General features: G+C 40.2%; 1 protein-coding gene across 1 annotated transcript; it reads left to right on the top strand.

The window, feature by feature from the left end:
* The first annotated feature begins 2,066 nt into the window (after nt 1–2,066).
* tmem165.L (transmembrane protein 165 L homeolog) lies at nt 2,067–15,113 on the top strand. Its single transcript, NM_001095758.1, is given in 6 exon segments — nt 2,067–2,173; nt 5,423–5,648; nt 6,477–6,652; nt 9,668–9,850; nt 10,521–10,626; nt 12,836–15,113. Coding segments are annotated over 5 exon segments (729 nt in total). The 5' UTR covers nt 2,067–2,173; nt 5,423–5,461; the 3' UTR covers nt 12,913–15,113.
* The last annotated feature ends 6,271 nt before the right edge of the window (nt 15,114–21,384 follow it).

A 21,384-nucleotide genomic window follows, 5' to 3' on the forward strand; every position in this document is an offset into this window, starting at 1 on the left:
AAGTCCTGATGGAGGCAGAAAGTTCCCGGGGAAATGAAGAATGCTGTTATATCTGTATTACAAAGTTCATCAGCCCTTGGGATGAGATGTCTTTCTGGCAACTTCGAGAACTGGCACATGATGAGATAAGCAATATTAAGAATTTTCATCAAGTACAAAATTTTATGTAAGCAATGTGGGAAGATTAGCTTTTATAATGGGAGGAAAGCAGGTTTCTTATGCAGAGAAGAGACCGGGGACACAAAAAATGCATTCAAAATATCACTGCCTTTAATTGTTTAAAAATGCATCAATAGGGTGTTTGTCTTCATATGGCAATATGGCATCAAAATTCTAACAGTCACTCACGCATGATATTGTAGTTTCCCTGACTACCCCCTCTCCCAGACTCTGGCCAATCACAAGGTCAATACCCTGTTACTCCCAGTTCAGAGATTTCACAGCCTACTTCCAAGTCACAATAACATGACGTCACAATATGAAAGCTTAAAAACGTAATAATACTGTTGGTATATTTCATCTGTTGTCTTCTCTTAAATTAGCCCCTTTTTTGTCCCTAAATTGCGAAAAATCTGTCCAAAACTCTCACATAAAACACTTGGACCTTCCTAAGCCAAAAAAAAAAAAAGTGCATAAAAACTCGATTACTTTTGGGAAGTTTCAGTTATTGTATTTACCCCTTTTTGTCATTTGTTTTACACAAAGAAAATGCACTGACCCCACTATGAACAAAGGAGCTAATACATTTCATTTTATAATCTCTCAAATCAGAGAATATGTTGTCCCTAATAAATGAAAAGCCAAAAGTTACTTTTGGTCCATTTTAAACCATGTTCTAAACCAATGATCCCTAACCAGTGGCTCATAAGCAACATGTTGCTCATAAACTCCTTGGATGTTGCTCCTGGTGGCCTTAAAGCAGTCGCTTATTTTTAAATTCCAGGCTTGGAGGCAAGTTTTGGTTGCATAAAAACCAGGTGTACTGCCAAACAGAGCCTCCTGTAGTCTGTCAGTCCACATAGTATGGGCTGTGATTGGCTATCTGATAGCCCCTATGTCATAGGGGCTATCAGCCAATCACAGCCCTTAAAGGGGAAGGAAACCTAGTTGCCACAAAAACCCTCCCGTGTGTTGCCCACCCTCCCTCCTCCCCCCTGGCCTACACCTCCCGCTGGGCAAATGTCTCTAACTTGTTACCCTTCTGCGCAGGTGCAGTCCATGGAGTTCACAGGCGCCATCTTCTTCCACGCGATCTTCCTGCTTTGAACGGCGTTTTGGCGCATGCGCAGTAGGAGCATTTCGACGGTACAGACCTACTGTGCATGCGCCAAAAGTCACAATGTACTTTTGGCGCATGCGCCGGTCAAAGCAGGAAGAAGATCGCGTGGAAGAAGATGTCGTCGGTGAACTCCCTGGACTGGACCTGCGCAGAAGGGTAAGTAACAAGTTAGGGGCATTTGCCCAGCGGGACGGGTAGGCCATGGGGGAGGGTTTTTGCGCCTTTTCTGGAAAAAAATACTGCCCTTCCTATATATTTATCTTTTTTCCCTATTAATAACATTGGGATCAGCCATCATTTTTACAGGCCGGGCAGGTAAAATAGGGGCCAGGTGGCAATAGGTGCAGCAGGCAGACTAGGCTAATGCTCATGTAGAGACTGATTTTCAGCCTGGGTGTGTCAGCAAGCCAATTTGAACCCCTGTGTGTCTTTATCATAACTTTACTTTTGGTGAATTTCACTCATTGTCGCCCCCCTAATCCAGCCATTGTGTGATAAATCTTGAAGTACAAAGAAAACCTGAGAAGATGACGCCACCTGACCCTAGTTTGCAAAAAAAGCTGCGACTTTAAGTCAGATTGGTTGAAGAGGCTCTGACAGCACAAGAAAAACCAAAGTGCCTGCCGTGCCCTCCACATACAAATGTCTCTTGTTGGCTGTTAATAATTGCGCAACGCTGAGCTATTTCCTCACAGCCTAATGTGGCTTAGTGCCGCGTCACTGCGCTTATACGCGTGTAGTCCTGACGTCACACTCTCGCGAGATGAGGCCTGTGACGTCGGGTTTAGCTGTCCGGCTGGAGCCGAGGAGCTGGATATCGGCGGCGTTGCGGGACGTTTAAGCAGCGATTGCGGACTGTATTAAGAAGATCGGGGCTGTACCACGAAAAAACCGGTATTGTTGGGCGGTGTCGATATGATCTGCTGCGGCTACTGACCCCCGGGGCTGGGGATATCTCATACCCTCCACCTTCTATCTTCTCTTCCCGGGCACCACACTGGCCGCTACTAATAGTTTTCTTCACTCGCAGCCCTTTGTGTTAGAGTCACAGGAGACAGGGGTCACGTGTACATCACAAGTAAATGTACAAGTTTCATTGAATCGGCCCGTTGTCACTAGTTCTGCAATACACTTCTTATGTGGCATTTATTAGAGAACAAGCAATGGCCACTGCTATAGGTGACTGATGCTTGTTTGGAGAGTCACAACTCAATGAAAATTCTCTGTTAAGATGTATGGCAGCTCCTGATTATGTGTGTGTGTGTGTGTGTGTGTGTATATATATATATATATATATATATATATATATATATAATACACAAAAGCCATGAATATCCTGTAAATAATATCCTTATAAACGGTGAGTAGTGATGTCATTTCTGTCACATGACTCACTGAAACTTGTTATAATAAATAAAGTAACCCCTGTTGCAAAATATGAGGATATTAGAAGTTACCTGAGTTCCATGACCTGTATAAAAACACTCCCATATATTGCAATATATTTAAGCTGGCCAACTACGTCAGTCATCCCATATCTGGCCAGTCCTACGCTTAATTTTCATCTGATTCATTAAGAATTCTATTGCTTCATTATACATTTTACAAAGGGACTAAGTTTTACCTGCAACTCACTTGCTGCTTTCAAAGTAAAACTCCCAAACTTGGCTGCCCTTTTATTAGACACCAGTGGGATCACCTGACTATAGTTGGAGGGGGTGGGAGCTACAACATGGAGCTGGTCACTGCTCCTGTATAACTATAACAAACAAGGGAAAGTTGTGCTCACCACTAATTTTTAAAACCATTAGGCGGGGGTGCAATGAGGCTGTGACCACAAAATACATATGAGTCCTCTGCACTCAACCCATTATCAATATATTTAATATATTATATTATTGTATTCTAATATATATTATACTAGTGTCTATGGGGAAATAGATGGAAGTAACTACAACAGGTTTTATTCCCTGTCGCTGTAGTTAAAGGCTTTGTTCACCTTCCAAGCACTTTTTAAAGTTTATTAGTTCAGATTGTTCACCAGAAATAAATACTTTTTTCAGTTGCTTTCTAGATTTTATTTTTGACAATTTTTCCAAAATTAAAGTTTAACGTTCCTGACTTCCTTGTCTCTTCCTGGTGTTTGTCTGGCAGCTCAGTAATTCAGGTGCAGATTCTGAACTGTTACAATTTGCTACATTAGTTGATACATTTCTCAGCAGCATCTGTGGGAATATTAGCAACTATTGTATCAATTCTGCTGATTGTAATGAAACCCAGGGATTCTGTTCAGCAGGGACAAAGATAAGAAATGTTTTAATTCAGAACAGTTACAGAGTTGGTGACCCCCCCACCCCAGTACTGCTTTAGAAAGACATAAGAAGGCGAAAAATTAAACTTTACACTTACATTTTTGAACAGTGGTAAAAAAAATATGAAATGGAAACCACTGAACTAAAAAAAAGGGTTTGAATGTGAACAAACATGCACTTGTCTGTTCTAAATCAAATTAAAAGACAACTATTGGGGAGTATTGTTTCCCCCACCAGAAGTGCAGGCTAATAGAGCACACACTTTGATTGCAGGGGGGAGCAATACTATTTTTTGAAAAAGATAACCCCTTTCAGCACTATGCCACCTTCCCCTGGAGAGAGCACCCGTGGGCCGCTCCAGATTGCCAATTATGTACCTGTTTATGATGTCACACGTGCGCATAATGAGCGAGCCAGGAGGCTTCCACAGTGGATCGTTGATAAATCTGCCGCATAATCTGTGAATGTATTTAAACTTATTGATGTCAGTGTCAATATTCAGTGCCTTTGTGAGGTCTGTGGTCTCATGTTTCTGAAGCCCGAATGGCAGTCATGGGGTTATCATAGGAGTGGCACAGTGTATAATCAGTTACATAATACCAATCCCTGCACTGGCTTCCACTACCTTTCAGAATAACTAATGACCCTGACATTCAAAGCACTTCATAACTCTGCCCCACCCTACATCTCTGAACTAATCTCTAGATACACACCCAGCCGCTTACTACGCTCCTCTGTTGACCTGCTCCTCAACTCTTCTCTCATTACCTTCTCACGGTCATATTCAAGACTTTGTAAGGGCTTCACCCCTCCTTTGGAATTCTCTCCCATAGTCTGTCTGACTTCCTCCCAAACATTCTGCTTTCAAAAGATCTCTTAAAAGATACTTAAAAAACACACCTCAATCTGCTTAACTACCAAATGCAATACCATATGCTACATCTCTCACCTGCTTATTTTGTCCCACTACCGCCACCTTGTGTCTCATTTCCTTCCCCTTTAGATTGTAAGCTCTTTTGCACAGGGCCCTCCTCACCTTTTGTACCGGTACTGGTTGTTATATATATAATTGGGGATGCACCAAATCCACTATTTTGGATTCGGCCGAACCCCCGAATACCGAACCGAATCCTAATTTGCATATGCAAATTAGAGGTGGGAAGGGGAAAACATTTTTTACTTCCTTGTTTTGTGACAAAAAGTAATGTGATTTCCCTCCCTGCCCCTAATTTGCATTTGCAAATTAGGATTTGGTTTGGCCAGGCAGAAGGATTTGGCCAAATCCGAATCCTGCTGAAAAAGGCCAAATCCCGAACTGAATCCTGGATTCACTGCATCCCTATATGTAACTCTGTATGTTATATGTATGTAATTCATGTGATTTCTTTGTATAAGCACATTAATTTTACAGCGCTGCATATTATGTTGGCACTCTAAAAATACTGTTTAATAATAATAATAATAATAAATAATAATTGACATGTCTGCAAATTAAGGGAGTCACTGAAGTGTTCGAGGCATTGTGGAATATAGAGTCTGTTAATTCCATGGTACACGGACAGATATTCATTCTATAGTGATTTCATTTGCAAATAACTTAACAAATAATTGAAAATGTGCAATACAAGAATATTGAAATGCTGCTTCTTTGCAGAGAACATTTGCGTTCCTTATGCAAAATGTTATTAATGGGTTCACAGTCTACTGTACATGCTCACTGTATGAATATAAAATAGGAACTTCCCCATGCTGATCTCTGGTGTATAAGATTAAACTCGTCTCAAGGGTTATTATATGGTTTCATAATCCATTATGTCTCTTAACCCCACAGAAAATGCTTACTGAGATTCCAGCGGTCCTCTCCAACAACATGGAGCTCTCCTCTACTACCAATCTTGGATTTATCCATGCCTTCGTGGCTGCTATCTCAGTCATTATTGTGTCGGAGCTTGGAGACAAGACCTTCTTTATAGCAGCCATAATGGCAATGAGGTATAATCGGCTCATTGTACTGGCTGGAGCCATGCTTGCCCTGGGACTCATGACATGCTTATCAGGTGAGCAGGCACATTTCACCTGTGTTTTGGAGCAATATCTAGCAGTGTTTACAATACAAAAAAAGCAAGTGTGTGTGTGTATAGTACTTGTACAATGAGTGAACACTTTAGATCCCAATGGGGAACAGCATAATTTCTCAGAAAGCTTTAACTACAGAACTATAAGTTTTATATGTGAATAATACTCCCCTTACTGTAAGTCATCATATTAAAGAGTCTTTACGCTCCTGTAAAAGTAACAGATTACCTATGTGTATAATGGATGTGTCATATACTGGATATATAGCTGTATTTTTTATATCCATAGTTTCTTTTAGAGTTGTGGAATAAACTCCACGTATGTATCTTCTAAATGACTCTCATGCATCAGTTAACAGCAACTGCCATGCCAGTAATATTTAGCCTGGAGGGCATTCCATGAAAGTTTACATTTTACAGTGTTCTCCCATGGGCCTTTTTGCCTGGCAGATCACCTGGTTTCCCTGTAGCCCCACCTCTTGCACTTTATTATAATTCTTCTTTTAGAAGTCAGCAGGGATATTTGCAAAAGAACACAGTCCTACCGGTTTCTGCAGATACCGTTCTATTAGGGTGGGAGAGGCACACAGTTTTTTTGTTTTTTTTCCCCGTCCACCAATTTATTTTCTAGGGAGAACACTGTTTTAGTAGAGAAACTGGTTTTCCTTCCCAAGATTCCTGTATACAAATGAACAAAAAGCCTGTTTGTGTGGATATATTGCTAAGTGCTTCAGTGATGTGTTCACTTAAATAGTTTTTTTTTATGTTCTTTTTTCTTCAAGAACTCACATGTTGACTTTGGTCTTTCAGTTTTGTTTGGGTACGCCACTACTGTTATTCCCAGAGTCTATACGTATTATGTGTCGACTGCGTTGTTTGCAATATTCGGTCTCCGAATGCTTCGGGAGGGATTAAAGATGAGCCCAGATGAAGGCCAGGAAGAGCTGGAAGAAGTTCAAGCAGAAATCAAGAGAAAAGATGAAGAAGTAAGTTGTAGATCTTGCATGCATCCCCTGTACTGATTTAAAGTGGACAGAAACCCTGCTCTTAAAGGACGAGTAAACCTTAAAAATAAGTGACTGTAAAATTGATGAGGGGGCTATTCTAAGCACTTCTGAAATGTACATTCATTATTTATTTTCTTTTAATTCCAAGATATTAAAGGATACACGTGCTGTTATTCTGAATGAATTTTGTCACAACAGCCCCACCTGCAGGTAATTTTCCCACCAGTCTGACCACCAAGTAGTCAAAGGAAGTTGTTTGGAGAAAAGAAAGAGGCTGCTCTGATGATGTTCTTCTGCTTAGGAAAAAAAAAGAAACCTCAGATAACTTTTCTCACATCTTTCCTAAGCAGAAGAACATCAGATCAGCCTCTTTCGTTCTTCGACTACTTGGTGGTCAGACTGGTGGGAAAATGACCAGAGGTGGCACTGTTGTAACAATTCATTCTTATTAACAGTACATGTATCCTTTAATATCTTGGAATTAAAAGAAAAAAAATAATAAATGTACACTGTAGAAGTGCTTAGAATAGCCCCCTCGTCAATTTCAACTTATTTTAAAGGTTTACGTATCCTTTGAGAGGTTTTTTATTTTTGACTGAATGATAAGAGCAACTTTATGCTGCAGAATGGACTGTTTGCACACCAGTACTTTGAGGACTGTTAAAGGGATAAGCAGCCCCCTAGTTTAATCGAGTGGGTATGTATATTTTGATTTATATAATGTTACTTGTACACAGAGAGCTGTACAGTAGACTAGGCAGGTGCTTTTTGCCTTTTGGAGCATCTCAAAGCTGCACTGACAGCCAGAATAAAGTGGATGCAGAACCAAGTGCATGACCCTGCTTGCTCACTTGCAATGCTGTACTACCAACACTGGAATTGCAATCAGATATTCTGCCTACCCCTAGTTGTGGCCCTTCAGCCTGGCACAGTTTCACAGGCTGTCAACTCAATAATAAAGAGAACTACATTGCCAAAAGCTGCTAATATCTCTTAGGGGTGGATTTATCAATGGTCAAATGTTAAAGGTTTTTTTTTTTTTTTGTTTTTTTTGACCTCGAAACTCAAATGGTACCTCACTTAAAAAAACGCGAATGTCAAAAACCTGATTCTGCGAGTTCTAGTTGAGTTCGAGTTTGGCCAAAACCCAAGAAAAAAACGCAAACATCAAGCAGGCTGTTAACTTCTTCAAATAGTTCCAGGGACCTCTGCCATTGACGTCTACAGAATCTCGACAGGTTTTAGATGGTGTATTTTCGGATTCAATCTATTTCCAGGGTCGAGGTATAATAAATGTCAAATATTCAAGGTTTTTTTTAGCCTGAAAATGTGAGTTTTGACCAAAAAAATACAACTCGAATTGCCATGGAAAAAAACAACTCAAATCGTAATAAATCTGCCCTAAATGTTTAAAATTAGAAAATGAAAGAAAAGTGCTAAAAAAAGCAATTTTATGGGGTTTTTTTTTACATCCTCTAAGTAGGTTTGACTGATCAAATAAACCGTGTTCTTATCTGGCAAAGTGCTGCACATGTCGTTCCATGCTGTAGGTCAGTTTTCTGCTATGTCACATGCTTGAGGTCAGTTTTATTATTACACAGTGATGTTATACAAAGAGGCCTGTGGAGATCTTGCTCATGGCTGAGCCAATAAAAACCCTTGAAGGTCACATCCATCCCTGCCTTAGTTGGATAGTCCAGATCTTTGGTACAGTGTGGAGTAGACAGAACACAAATTTCATCCCTTTTTAATACACAAATGCACTGTATTCATCCTGATACAAAATGGAGGCTACAAAGACCACAGAGAGTCCTATGCTCCAAACTTAATGCTAAAGTGACTGCAGTAAGTGTGTAGAAGTTTACTTTTTTATTTTTGTAAAGGTTTTCATTTTACAGAAACAAAGAAAATGTAAACAAGAGAGCAGTTACACAGAATTTGGCACTTACATAAAAGTTGGGTACAATTATTTACATCATCCCCCACAGTGGCATTTCCAAGGCAAAAGTTATCCGATATCCAAATGTCTGATCATAGCACTATGTACAGGTTATGTTGTGGCCAACACCACTAGCAACACCTTGCTAGTGAGGAATTCCTCCATGCATGCTTCTAGTTTCTAAAAACAAGTTTGGCTAGTTTCTAGCAAGTTTGGCAGTTCACTATAGATGTGATTTAGGAACAAAACAATACAACATAGAACTGAAAAGGAATATAAATACATTGCTAGCTGATATTCTTTCCTCTCTATAAACAAATGGGGTAACGCTAGATTAGTATACTGCTGAATAAAACAGCAGTTGTACTTAAAGGAACAGTGACACTATAAAACAGAAAAGTGTCTTGAAGTAATGGAAATATAATGCAGTATTGCTCTGCTATGGTAAAACTGGTGTGTTTGCTTCAGAAACACAACTATAGTTTACAGTAAATACGTTGCTGTGTAGCCATGGGGGCAGCCATTCAAAGATGAAAAGGGAGAAAAGGCACAGGATACACAGCAAATAACAGATAAGATGTGTAGCATACAATGGGATTCCTCTGCACTTATCTACTGTGTATCCTGTGCTTGAATGGCTGCTCCAAGGGCTACACAGCACCTTGTTCATATAAACTATAGTAGTCTTTTTGAAGCAAAAACGCCAGTTGTACAAGTGCAGGGCAACAGTACATTATATTGTCATTCCTTTGTGTTACTGTTTATTTAAGATTCTTCAAGAGCAGTGGTCCTGCTGCATTAATTGTTCAGTGAAGCTGTTCATCCTCATCATTTATTTATATAGCGCTGTCAAGATACATTTGAGACTGGAGCAACCTATAGCATTTCTTGGTTTGCCGCCGTCTTTGCCACCATTTTCACTTGCCAGACTATTAGTCTTTCTGTGTCTCCAGTAAGATAGTACTATATCAGTTTATCTACAACTAGCACCCTCTTCCCATCCGCTGTTACATTTATTTCATGTTCTATTCTAATCCATTGTATTCCCTTTTTAGCTTCAAAGAACAAAACTGCTAAATGGGACCGGGGATATGGAAACCGGCGCTGGGCCAACAGTGCCCAAGAAAAGGTGGATGCCGTGTATATCCCCAATTTTTGTCCAAGCTTTCACACTGACTTTCTTGGCCGAGTGGGGAGATCGCTCACAACTCACAACCATCGTTCTTGCAGCCAGAGAGGTAAGTGCACAGCCATTCTGAGAAATGTCTTGAGAAATCTGCTTATGAACTTTGCTAGTACAGGTATAGGATCCCTTATCCGGAAACCCGATATCCAGAAAGCTCCGAATTACGGAATGGCTGTCTCCCATAGACTCCATTTTATCCAAATAATCCAAATTTTTAAAAATGATTTCCTTTTTCTCTGTAATAATAAAACAGAAGCTTGTACTTGATCCCAACTAAGATATAATTAATCCTTACTGGAAACAAAATCAGCCTATTCGGTTTATTTAATATTTAAATGAATTTCTAGTAGACTTAAGGCATGAAGACCCAAATTACGGAAAGATCTGTTACCCGGAAAACCCCAGGTCCCGAGCATTCTGGATAACAGGTCCCATACCTGTATTGCAGACTGTGTGTGTTGGATAGGATCCCTAAACTTTCACAGGTTGTATTATTAGAAGGTTAGTAAATGGATTTCGGAACAATGTCCTACCCTGATCAATGATTAGAGAGCATTGAAAATGCTGCTGAATAACAGCATTATGGATAATTGTATTATACTGTATATTGTCTCCTTGCCTTAGAGAGCTACTATAGATAATTGCAGGACAACGGTCTCTTGGCAGTTATAGTAATGAATTACTTTTTCAATTGATACCTCCTTGTTTTTCTTGCTCTACAGGATCCTTTTGGTGTTGCTGTGGGGGGTACAATTGGCCATTGCTTATGCACTGGTTTAGCGGTTATTGGAGGAAGAATGATAGCACAGAAAATCTCGGTTAGGACTGGTAAGTGAAACTCTTGTTAGGGATGTTTTACAGCTGTATTTTCCATTATCTGCCATTTGTACAGTAGTTTTGAATGTTTTTTTACTGCTTTGCATATTCCTGAATGAAAGAATGAGAGTTAAGCCATATATCCATAACCATGTTTAGTGCTGTGGAAGGCCTTACTAAATTTTATGCAACAGTAAACACCACCTTCAACCCTTCTAACACCATTGATTTTAAAGGAGTGGTTCATCTATGCATTAACTCATAAGGGTAAATTTACCAAGCTGCGAAAATTCGCCAGCGACGGCTTCACACTCATCGCTTAACTTCGCCAGGTGAAAATTTGCTCAGACAACACTAATTTACTAGGATGCAAAGTTGCGTCCAGGGCTCCGAATTCTGGCAAATTTTCGCTATCGCTACTTTGGCAATCAAAGCGAAGATGTATTATCGTTGCCTAATTTGCATACGGCAGGAAATGATAAAGTAAAGCAAATACATTACATTACACAAGTCCAAGGAACACATGAGCCTACTGTATAGTTTATGTTCCATATGTTGGAAAATGGAGAGGGGAACCCGGTTACCCCAAAAAAAAAAATTTTTACGGACCTTTGCAGTTAATCACTCTGAAAAAAGGAAAAAGATGCCAGCGTTTTTTCGGACTTGAAAAATTTAGCACCAAAAATTGAAGAAGTCCTATGCACTTTGCCTGGTCTGAGCTGGCGAAGGCAAATCTGGCGAATGATGTAACGTTCAGTATAATTCGCATCTTAGTGAATTTGTGGAGTTACGTCCATTCGATAGAGCGAAAATTCGCCAGGCGTTAGAGTGCGAAGCAACGCTAGCATCTATCTCCTTCACTAGCAAAGTGACGCCTGCACCCATTAGTAAATCGGCAAAGTAACGAAATGACGTCACGCTGGCGAATCATCGCCATCGTTAGTCACTTCGCCTTTTAGTAAATGTGCCCCATAGTATGTTATAGAATGGCTAATTCACAAACCACAAATGATAGAAGTAAAAGCCAATAGCAGATTGTCTCAGTATTTCACTCTCTGCAACTCCCTGCAAATTCTACAACATTATCACACAGGGATTTCAGTGCCAGTGCCTTGGTATTTAACATTTTCTGGTTTCCAGCTGCAACACAAAGTCATCAACTGACCCAAGTGCCTCCTGACACAAAGGATTAAAGGAACAGTAACACCAAAAAATTAAACTGTTTAAAAGAAATGACAATATCATGTCCTGTTGGTCTGCATTGATCAAACTGGTGGGTTTGCTTCAGAAACAAAACTATAGTTTATATAAACAAGCAGCTGTGTAGCCATAGGGGCAGCCATTCAAGCACATTACAGTACACAGTTGATAACAGATACGTTCTGAAGAATCTCATTGTATACTACAGAGCTTATCTGTTTTCTGCTGTGCATCTTGTGCCTTTTCTCCTTTTTTAGATAAAGGTGGCCATACATGGAGAGATCCGCTCGTTTGGCGATGTCGCCAAACAAGCGGATTTCCCTCCAATATGCCCACCTTGAGGTGGGCAATATCGGGCTGATCCGATCGTGGGCCCTATGGTCCAACGATCGGATCCTAACGATGCCTAACGGGTGGTCGGATCGCGGGACCGCATCAACGAATAGATGCGGCCGCGATCCGACTGGATTTTTTGTCCCATCCGATCGAGATCTGGCCGAATCTGGATCGGTGAAGCCCGTCGGGGGGCCCCATACACGGGCCAATAAGCTGCCGACACGGTCTGTCGTCAGCTTTTATCGGCCCGTGTATAGCCACCTTTGGAATGGCTGCCCACATGGCTACACAGCAGCTTGTTTATATAAACTTCTTTGTTTCTGAAGCAAACACATCAGTTTTACCAGTGTAGTGCAACACTACATAATATTGTCATTATTTTGAAACACTTTCAGTTGTTGGTGTAACTGTTCCTTTAAGGCTACTAAAACGATTAAGAATACAAAATTAGTCAAACATTACAGTATGTTTCTATAGGACACTATGGGCAATGGCATTGTCTTATTTCTGAACTACATGTTTTCATATAATAGAATCCTATACCTTTACTGAAAGAAAAATTGAATACATTTCACTCTGTACTACTCAGTACTACTACTACTACTCTGTGATTTGCTGTTCCTAATTTTGTGTTATCCTTTCCATAATGTCTATATAATAAGACATATTGAATCCTGTTTTTCAGTGACGATCATCGGAGGCATTGTGTTCCTGCTATTTGCTTTCTCTGCACTATTTATCAGTCCAGATTCTGGATTTTAACGACGTCGCACTGTGGATGGCTGCTCCCTTTTGTACTGTACTGCTGTATATAATGTACAAATTGTAGCTAGAATGTAGCTCTAACTATACAGAACTGCTCAATCTCGGAGACTATTTTTGGAGTCTTTATGTAACCATCTTATTTAGGAGGGGGATTTTTTGTTTTTTTAGGACTGTCAGATTTTAGTCATTCAGAGACCCTCCTCCCTAACAGATTATGAACTTGATTCGTATTGGACTTGGCAATCTTTGGAAAGCTGTCAGTATTGGATATAGGAGTAAGGATGTAATGTCCATACTTTATTCCATCATTCTTTCTTTAAGATAGATGTTAGTTACCTTCATACTGTGAGGAAATAGGAACTTAAACCTTTCCGAGTGTTGAAACCTATGAAGAAATATTAATCTAACCTGAAGTAGCCTATTCCAGCTGTTGGAGGACTACCCACCCTTGCACCCATCTTGTGCTGGCCCGTGGAAGCATTTAGGAAGATATAGTCCTGCAACAGTACATTGTATTTCGCTGGCCTTGTTGTATTCACTCTGTAATGTGCAGGAAAAATGATCAAAATGGTGCAATTTGGCCTCCTAGATGATTGGTTGAAATAAGCTATTGGACTTAGAGCAATGAAATCACAACAAGGCTTCCTGTGTGGGTGGGACTGTACACCCCTTTCCTTTAAATTTGGAATATTCCATAGTTAGTCTTAAGGCCTCTTTTTCTTCAGTTCAATTTGAACACGCACATTGATGTCTACGGCAGGCAGCTCAGGTGGTGAAATGTTTCTCTGCATGTGGGGGACCTTATTTATTAACACTGGACAAATTTACACCTTGGCAGTAACTCATGGCAACCAATTACATTTTTTCTTCCAATGGTCCACCTACAGCTGGCTGCCATAGGTACTGCCATACGTATAGATTTGCCCAGTGTATTATAGGACTAGAGACAAATTAACGGTCATTGTGCCTTTAGTGAGATTATTCTGTTACAATCACATTCACTGTTCTGTGACCTTAAACAGCTGTTCTATTCCCTTAGTATTACAGAAAAGTATTCCGCTTTCCTACTTGTATTCAGGGGAAAAAGGCTTTTATGTCTGGTTTGCTCCTCCCGGGCATTTATTGCTTCTTGAAATGAACTTCTATGGCTTATACTGAGAGTAAAGGTATATGAAATGTATTTGTATAAAATAGTTATTTTCTGTATTGTTTGGTTTTGCACCAATTCTGCGCTGATGGATTCTTTTTTGGGTTTGTGCTACTGAAATGCCTTAGGGTTTTGTGTGTCTGATGCATTCTCCCAATGAACAAGATTGTTTGCTTGTTCTACAAAACAAAACCACACAACAACCTTAGAGAGGAGCGGGTAAAATGTAGAGGAGGAGGGCAGCACCATGAAGGAACGCTTGTTACTTCCTTACTGGTAATATTTTCTGCATTTTGAGTTGACTGATGCCAGCTGGACTGAGCTGCAGATCTTAGAATACTTCTGAAGTGGTTAGTTACCCTTTAATCCGTTAAACCAAATGTCTGAACGTGAAGAAAGATGACTTATTATTATTATTATTATAGGTGAGCAACTTCTGCATGGGATGTAATTGCTGAAAGAAGACACTATAATGTGGCAGGTAAATGTATGTGGATCACTGAGGTGACATGTCTGTGTAAGGAGGACACATCCATTACTTGATAAAGGCGCAACCAGTTGCATTCGATTTCTGACTTCTTCCTCAATTTTCTTTTTTAAATATACAATGGCTGTAGCACAGGCTCGCCTACGAGAAACAGGGTTGCACAATGTCATATTGGGGTGACCTTAGCTTTATCCTCATCAATATCCTTTTGTCACAGGGTTTATGATAACACTTTTTTTTCAGTCTATGGAGGCAGCTGGAATGGCTGTAACTGGGGTAATGTCACAAAGGTCACAAAGTCTGTGCCAGGTCTAGTATCACACCACAGCCTTTTGGATGTTTCCAACAGGTAATCTGTAAATGCTTCCTGCTGATTGGGTACCATGGGTTACTAGACCTGGACATGTTTACATTGCCCTTTAAAGTGTTACAATAATACGATTTATGAATGAATTATGTCTTATAGCGTGCCATTCCAAAGGCTTTGTTAATTGAAGAACCTTTTTTTGCTGATACTTTGAGGGGGGAAAATGGTTGTAAATTATTAAAACTATTTTTAAGTGAGCGGCAGTGTTGTGGTCATTTGTAAAAGATGTGCAATACTTTCATTTGTATGAAACACCAAAACCTTATCACATAGGTAAGTGATTTTTCGAGATCTGCTATTGATGCAAAATGAGGATCTACGTGACTTCTTGGGCTGCTGAGCTTCTTGCACACTGGCTCATACAGATTCCCTGCTAAACACATATTCCATTCACACTGGATTCATACAGATATTTAGTGCCACACTCTCATAGCAAGGCCAGTCTATGGGCATGAGTCGGATCATCTACACAAGGCCTTGATCATGGGTTATTGTAGTTACCCAGATAATGGGCTGGAGTAGTATCACAGAATGTAAAAGATAAACTGTTGCAGATTATGTAACATATTGCTGGGAGCTGGGGAGATTTCCCCCAACCCTGGCCCTTACCCCATCCCAGTTATGTCACGGCCATGGTCTCCTTCCCTTCGGTGTAAATTCCAAAGTCTTATCCCTCTACCCAAGAACCCAGTTAATCTTTCCTGTGCTCTCTGAAACGCCTGATCCGTTTGCAACAAACTCACTGCTATACATGACTATTTCATCACCAATTTTAATTATTAGGCCCTTTCTCCTGTTCCCCAAACATGTATCTACCATGACTTGCAAGCTCTAGACGTGTCACATCTCTCTTCTTCCTTTGACTCTCTTCACTCTAATATCTCAGCCATCTCTTGTCCTAATGTGGCTACTTTTGTCTACTATAGCAAACTCACCACTGCCCTTAATGAGCTTGCTCCTGCCACTAAATGCACTAGACCCAAACTGCTTCAACCTTGGCATACTGCTCATACAAAAGTTTTACAAAGACATTCAAGTGCACTTGAGCGTCACTGGATCAAATCCCACTCAGAATTCTGGAGCTACAAATCTGCCCTGCACTCCTATAACACAAGCTTTTCCCTAGCCAAACACACATACTTTACTACACTCATGAACTCCCTTTCTAAAAAAAAAAAAAAAACTTGCACAACTTTTCTCTGCTTTTACACTCTTCTTTCCCCTTCTGCATTCTTTCCATGCACATCTGTCTCTGCTTAAATATTGCTGAGCACTTCAAAACAAAATTCACACCATCAGAAGTAAACCCCCCCCTAGACTTCCACCACCCTCCCTCCATACTCCCCAGTCGCTTCTGTCCTCCTTCTTCCCTGTCATTAATGAGGAAGTCTCAAAACTTTTGGCTTCATCTCACCCTTCTACCTGCCCAATTGATCCCATTCCATAACTTCTCCACAATACCAATTCCTGTCTAATCAAAGCCTTAATTTCTCACTCTCAACTGGAATCTTTAAAATAAAACATGCTCTTGTCACCCCCATTCTGAAAAATCCCTCTGTTGAGCCCTCTAATCTTGATAACCTTCGATATATCTCTCTGCTACCTTTCATCTCTAAACTATTTGAGCGTCTAGTTTACAAAAGACTAAGCTCATTCCTCTCTGACAATAACCTACTGGACCCCCTACAATCTGGTTTTAAGCAACAACACTCCACCGAAACTGCCCTGACTTGACTAACTAATGACCTTTAACGGCAAAAGCCAACAAGCACTTCTCACTACTAATAATTCTTGATTTCTCGGCTGCATTTGACACTGTGGACCATCCTCCTCTTCTCCAGTCCTTCCATTCGCTTGGTCTTCATGACACGTCCTGTCCTGGTTCCTTCTTACCTACTAATCATTCCTTCAGTGTCTCCTACAATGGAGTAGCATCTTCTCCCCTACCTATTTATGTTGGTGTTCCTCACTCCTACAATGGAGAAGCATCTTCTCCCCCACCTCTTTATGTTGGGGTTCCTCAAGGCTCTGTCCTGGGTCCCTTATTATTATCTCTCTATACTTCCTCCCTCTGCAAACTAATAAACTCATAGTTTCCAATACCATCTCTATACTGGTGATACTCAGAACTCTCCCCTCTCCTGATCTCAATCCAGAGCTCTTAACTCAGGTCTCCTCTTGCCTGTCCACTATCTCTACCTGGATGTCACAACGCTACCTTAAATTGAACCTTTCTAAAACAGAAATGTTCTCTTTCCCCCACTAACACCCGTAACATCCCAAAAGTATCTATCATAGTTAAAAATTCCACTCCGTCTCCCCAGGCCTTGGGGTTATCCTAGATTCTGCCCTGTCCTTCACTCCTCATATCCAGTCACTTATTAAATCATGTCACTTCCACCTAAGGAACATATCCAAAATACGATCATTTATCACCCAAGATGCTGCCAAATGTCTGTAGAAATAAGTCAAATCAACTGGACTTGTGAGAGTTAACTGGACAGATGAGAGTCTAAGATAATTCCTAGCAGCATGCCTGTGTGGTCGAGGGAAAGGTGTTGTTGTTTACGGTGAGTGAGATCTGAAGGACGGGGGAAGATCTTGGAGGAAATATGAGTTTCTGTTTTGAAAAGATTCAGTTTCAGGTGGTGCTGTGACACCCAGGAGGAGACAGCAGAGAGACAGTCTGTAACTTGGGAAAGGACAGAGGGAGAGAGGTCAGGAGTAGACAAGTAGAGTTGAGTGTCATCAGCATAAAGGTGATACTGAAATCCAAATGACTGAATACGTTTTCCTAGTGAATTAGTATAGAGGGAAAACAGCAGAGGATCTAAGACAGAGCCTTGAGGAACTTCAACAGAGAGAGAGGGAACGTAGTAGAAGTAGAGTTAGAGAAATGGCAACTTACCACATACACTACCATGCTACATATCCTTTGATAATTGAGAAGGAAAGAAGCCCTCAATGTGCCAGCTTGTATATGTACCCCTTCCTTCAATGGGACTGAAACCCAGAAGATGTTTGCAAATAAATCTACAGTATACAAAATAATGTCAAAACAGGTGTAGTCAAATTCTAGTATTCCACAGCAGTCCGATGTTTGGTATTGAATGGTATTCTGCAGTCTAGTTGCATTAGGTTATTAGAACTGCCACACACTGCCCCTCCCCCCCCATTTTCCTTTCTGATCATTTAATGGAAAAGAGACAATAATAATAACTGGATCTATTCTGATTTCATCCTCTTAAAGGAGAACTAAACCCCTTGAGACATGTTACTATATGAGAAAGGCAGGTAAGCACGATGCTATGTGACCTTTTCCTACTGTAAAATTATCTCAGCCATCGCCTGTTGTCACCCCCGAGCCAAACTGCATTCCAAGCAGCAACGCTACATCGTACAGCAGTCCCTCTCCCTTCAGACAATCTCAGCGGCGGCACTGACATGCGCAATAAATTCACTAACGAAGTACACACGTGCGCTTGAAATGCAGTCACATGTGTGGCAATGGACAAAAATACTACAACATTAAGCTTCCTCTGTCTCAATTGTATGACAATTGCTGAACCAACTGTCAGAGAAAAAATAAATAAAGAATTCCTGTGTTGTTGCATGATATTCCATGCTGTGAGTATATTCCATGCTGTGAGTATATTCCATGCTGTGAGTATATTCCATGCTGTGGCTCTCCATTTGATGCTGGATTACAGAGCTCCGTGCCCCCTTAACCTGCAGGTAGAGTTTCCACCTTTTCTGGAAAAAAATACCAGCCTTCCTATATATTTATCCTTTTTCTCTATTAATAACATTGGGATCAACCATCATTTTTACCAGCCAGGCCCGTAAAATACCGGCCACTTGGCAACCCTACCTGCAGGGGATGCACAGTTGTAAACGCTCACCTGCCAGCTATTGTACATTAGACAAGCTTTTAACTTGGTTTTTAAATGGTCTATTGAATCTATATCTACTATTACAGGTATGGGATCCATTATCCGGAAACCCGTTATCTAGAAAACCCCAAATTAGGCAAAGGAGGTCTCCCATAGACTCCGTTTTATCCAAATTTTTAAAAAGGATTTCCTTTTTCTCTGTAATAATAAAACAGTACCTTGTACTTGATCCAAACTAACATATCATTAATACTTATTGGAAGCAAAACATGATTTTTTAATAGACTAAAGTTATAAAGATCCAAATTATGGAAAGATCTGTTATCCGGAAATACCCCAGGTCCCATACCTGTACTGAGTATACGTTTGCTCCTGACAAATTACTTGCAAGCTTTATATATTTAAAAAAAACTCCACTTGCAATTAGTATCCATTTTTAATGTTTTTTGTTAATAAAAAAAAAAAAAAAGGTGCTCAAGCACTATCTGGTTTATAAAGCTAAATTACCCAGGCCATGGTGAAGCAGTTTGGAGGTCAGAATGAAAGAGGACCTGAAAAGTAGGATGAATGTGGTTTTGGTTGCTGGTGTCAGGGACAGTTAATGAGATTTTCAGGAAGGCTGATCATTCAAAAAACATACAAAATAAAAAATGAAGACCAAATGTTGCCTAGAGGGAGGAACCAAGTCCAGGATGCTGCTGATCCCCTCAAATGTTCCCGGTGGGTACCAAAGCACTCAAATAAGAATAGCCATGGATAAAACCTTTTAATCGTGTAAAAAAGACTTTATTTGCTTTTACTCCATTCCCATCCACCCAACAAAAAGGTATTCTTCAGGCACTTTGATGTCCACCTGATGTTCTATATTTTATACCCAACGAAATATCCAAGTGCCAAACATGAACTAGTGCCGACATGAAACTTCCTAGAGAAAACACCAACTTTTATTGCTGCTCAGTACAAGTGGCAGTTCATTAAAACAAGATTATCTAAGCAATTTAGAAGCATTTAAGAGGCCTTTGCAGAGGGCAGGCCATGGCTGTGGTTTGTACAAACCGATTCAGATTTTCAACATCACTGACAGAAGAAGAAGAACCCTACAGGACACATTTATCAATAGTCCAGGTCAGACATTTGTGCTTGATCCATGAATGACTGGTCAATGTCAGTCAAATTTTCATCAACACAAATCTTGATCGAGAGGTTGTTCACTGTTGTATTAACTTTTAATATGATGTCTGAGACAATTTGCAATCAGTCTTCATTTTTGATTCACAGTTTTTGAATTATTTGACAGCAGTTCTACAGTTTAGAATTTCAGCAGCTATCTGGTTGCTAGTCCAATCTACCTTAGCAACCAGGCAGTGGCTTGAAGGAGACTGGATTATGAATAGTAATGGGGACTAATTAGAAACATAAGCAATAAAAAGTTACACTAAGGATAACACTGTAGCCTCACAGAGGAATTGTTTTTTGGCTGTTGGGGTTGTCACCCCAGAGTCAGAAGGAAAACAATTAAAAAAATAATTAAAAAAAGGAAAAATGAAGACCGGTTTGAAACGTTGCCAAGAATCAGCAATTCTAGAAGATACAAAAACCACCCCTTTTAGCTGTGACCCGTCTCCTAACACGGCTGGAGATTACATGTAATGCAAAGGTTTGAATATCATACCTCGGATTGAGATGAACTTGTAAAACACAGTAAGGGGAGGACACAGAGCTACTAGTGGTAGGGATGCACCGTATCCAGGATTCGGTTCGGGATTCTGCCCTTTTCAGCAGGATTCGGCTGAATCCTTCCGCCCTGCCGAACCAAATCCTAATTTGCATATGCAAATTAGGGTCGGGAGGGAAATCGCGTGACTTTTGTCACAAAACAAGGAAGTAATACATGTTTTCCCCTTCCCACCCCTAATTTGCATATGCAAATTAGGGTTTGGATTCGATTCAGTATTCGGCCGAATCTTTCGCGAAGGATTCGTGGGTTCGCTGCATCCCTAACTAGTAGCAGCTATTTGCCACAGCTCTAAAATAGACAATAGTGATAACTGTCTTTGCTTATATGGGGGTATTTACTAAAACTCAAATTTATCTAATTTTTTTATTAAAACAAAGTCAACTTTATTCCCATCCACAAATTTAAAAAAAAAAAACTCAAAAAGTCTTAAAATTGTACAACAATTCGAATCGTACGACTTTTGCAAATTTGACGGCTTTTTCAGATTATCATACGAAAACCAGTCCAGATCACGTCAAGAAATAACGTCAGGGACATCTGCCATTGACTTCTACATGACCTCGACAGCTTTGAGATGGAGTATTTTTGGATTTTTAGCAGCTTTGAGGTATAATAAATCTCAAAAAATTTGACTTTTCCCCCTAAAAAACTTTACCAGAAAATATAGAGGCTTCATAAATAGGCCCCTACGCCCGTCTTAGCAGTAGCAATGCTCAGGCCATTTATGAACAAATTTAAATTTTTTCCACAAATCTTGAAAAATTTCCCATTTTTTTCTTAAAACAGTTCTAAAAATGTGAGATTTATTAAGTGTAAAAAACAAGTTGTCGAGGTTCT

This window comes from Xenopus laevis, chromosome 1L, assembly GCF_017654675.1.
Source record: "Xenopus laevis strain J_2021 chromosome 1L, Xenopus_laevis_v10.1, whole genome shotgun sequence".
Taxonomy (NCBI): domain Eukaryota; kingdom Metazoa; phylum Chordata; class Amphibia; order Anura; family Pipidae; genus Xenopus; species Xenopus laevis.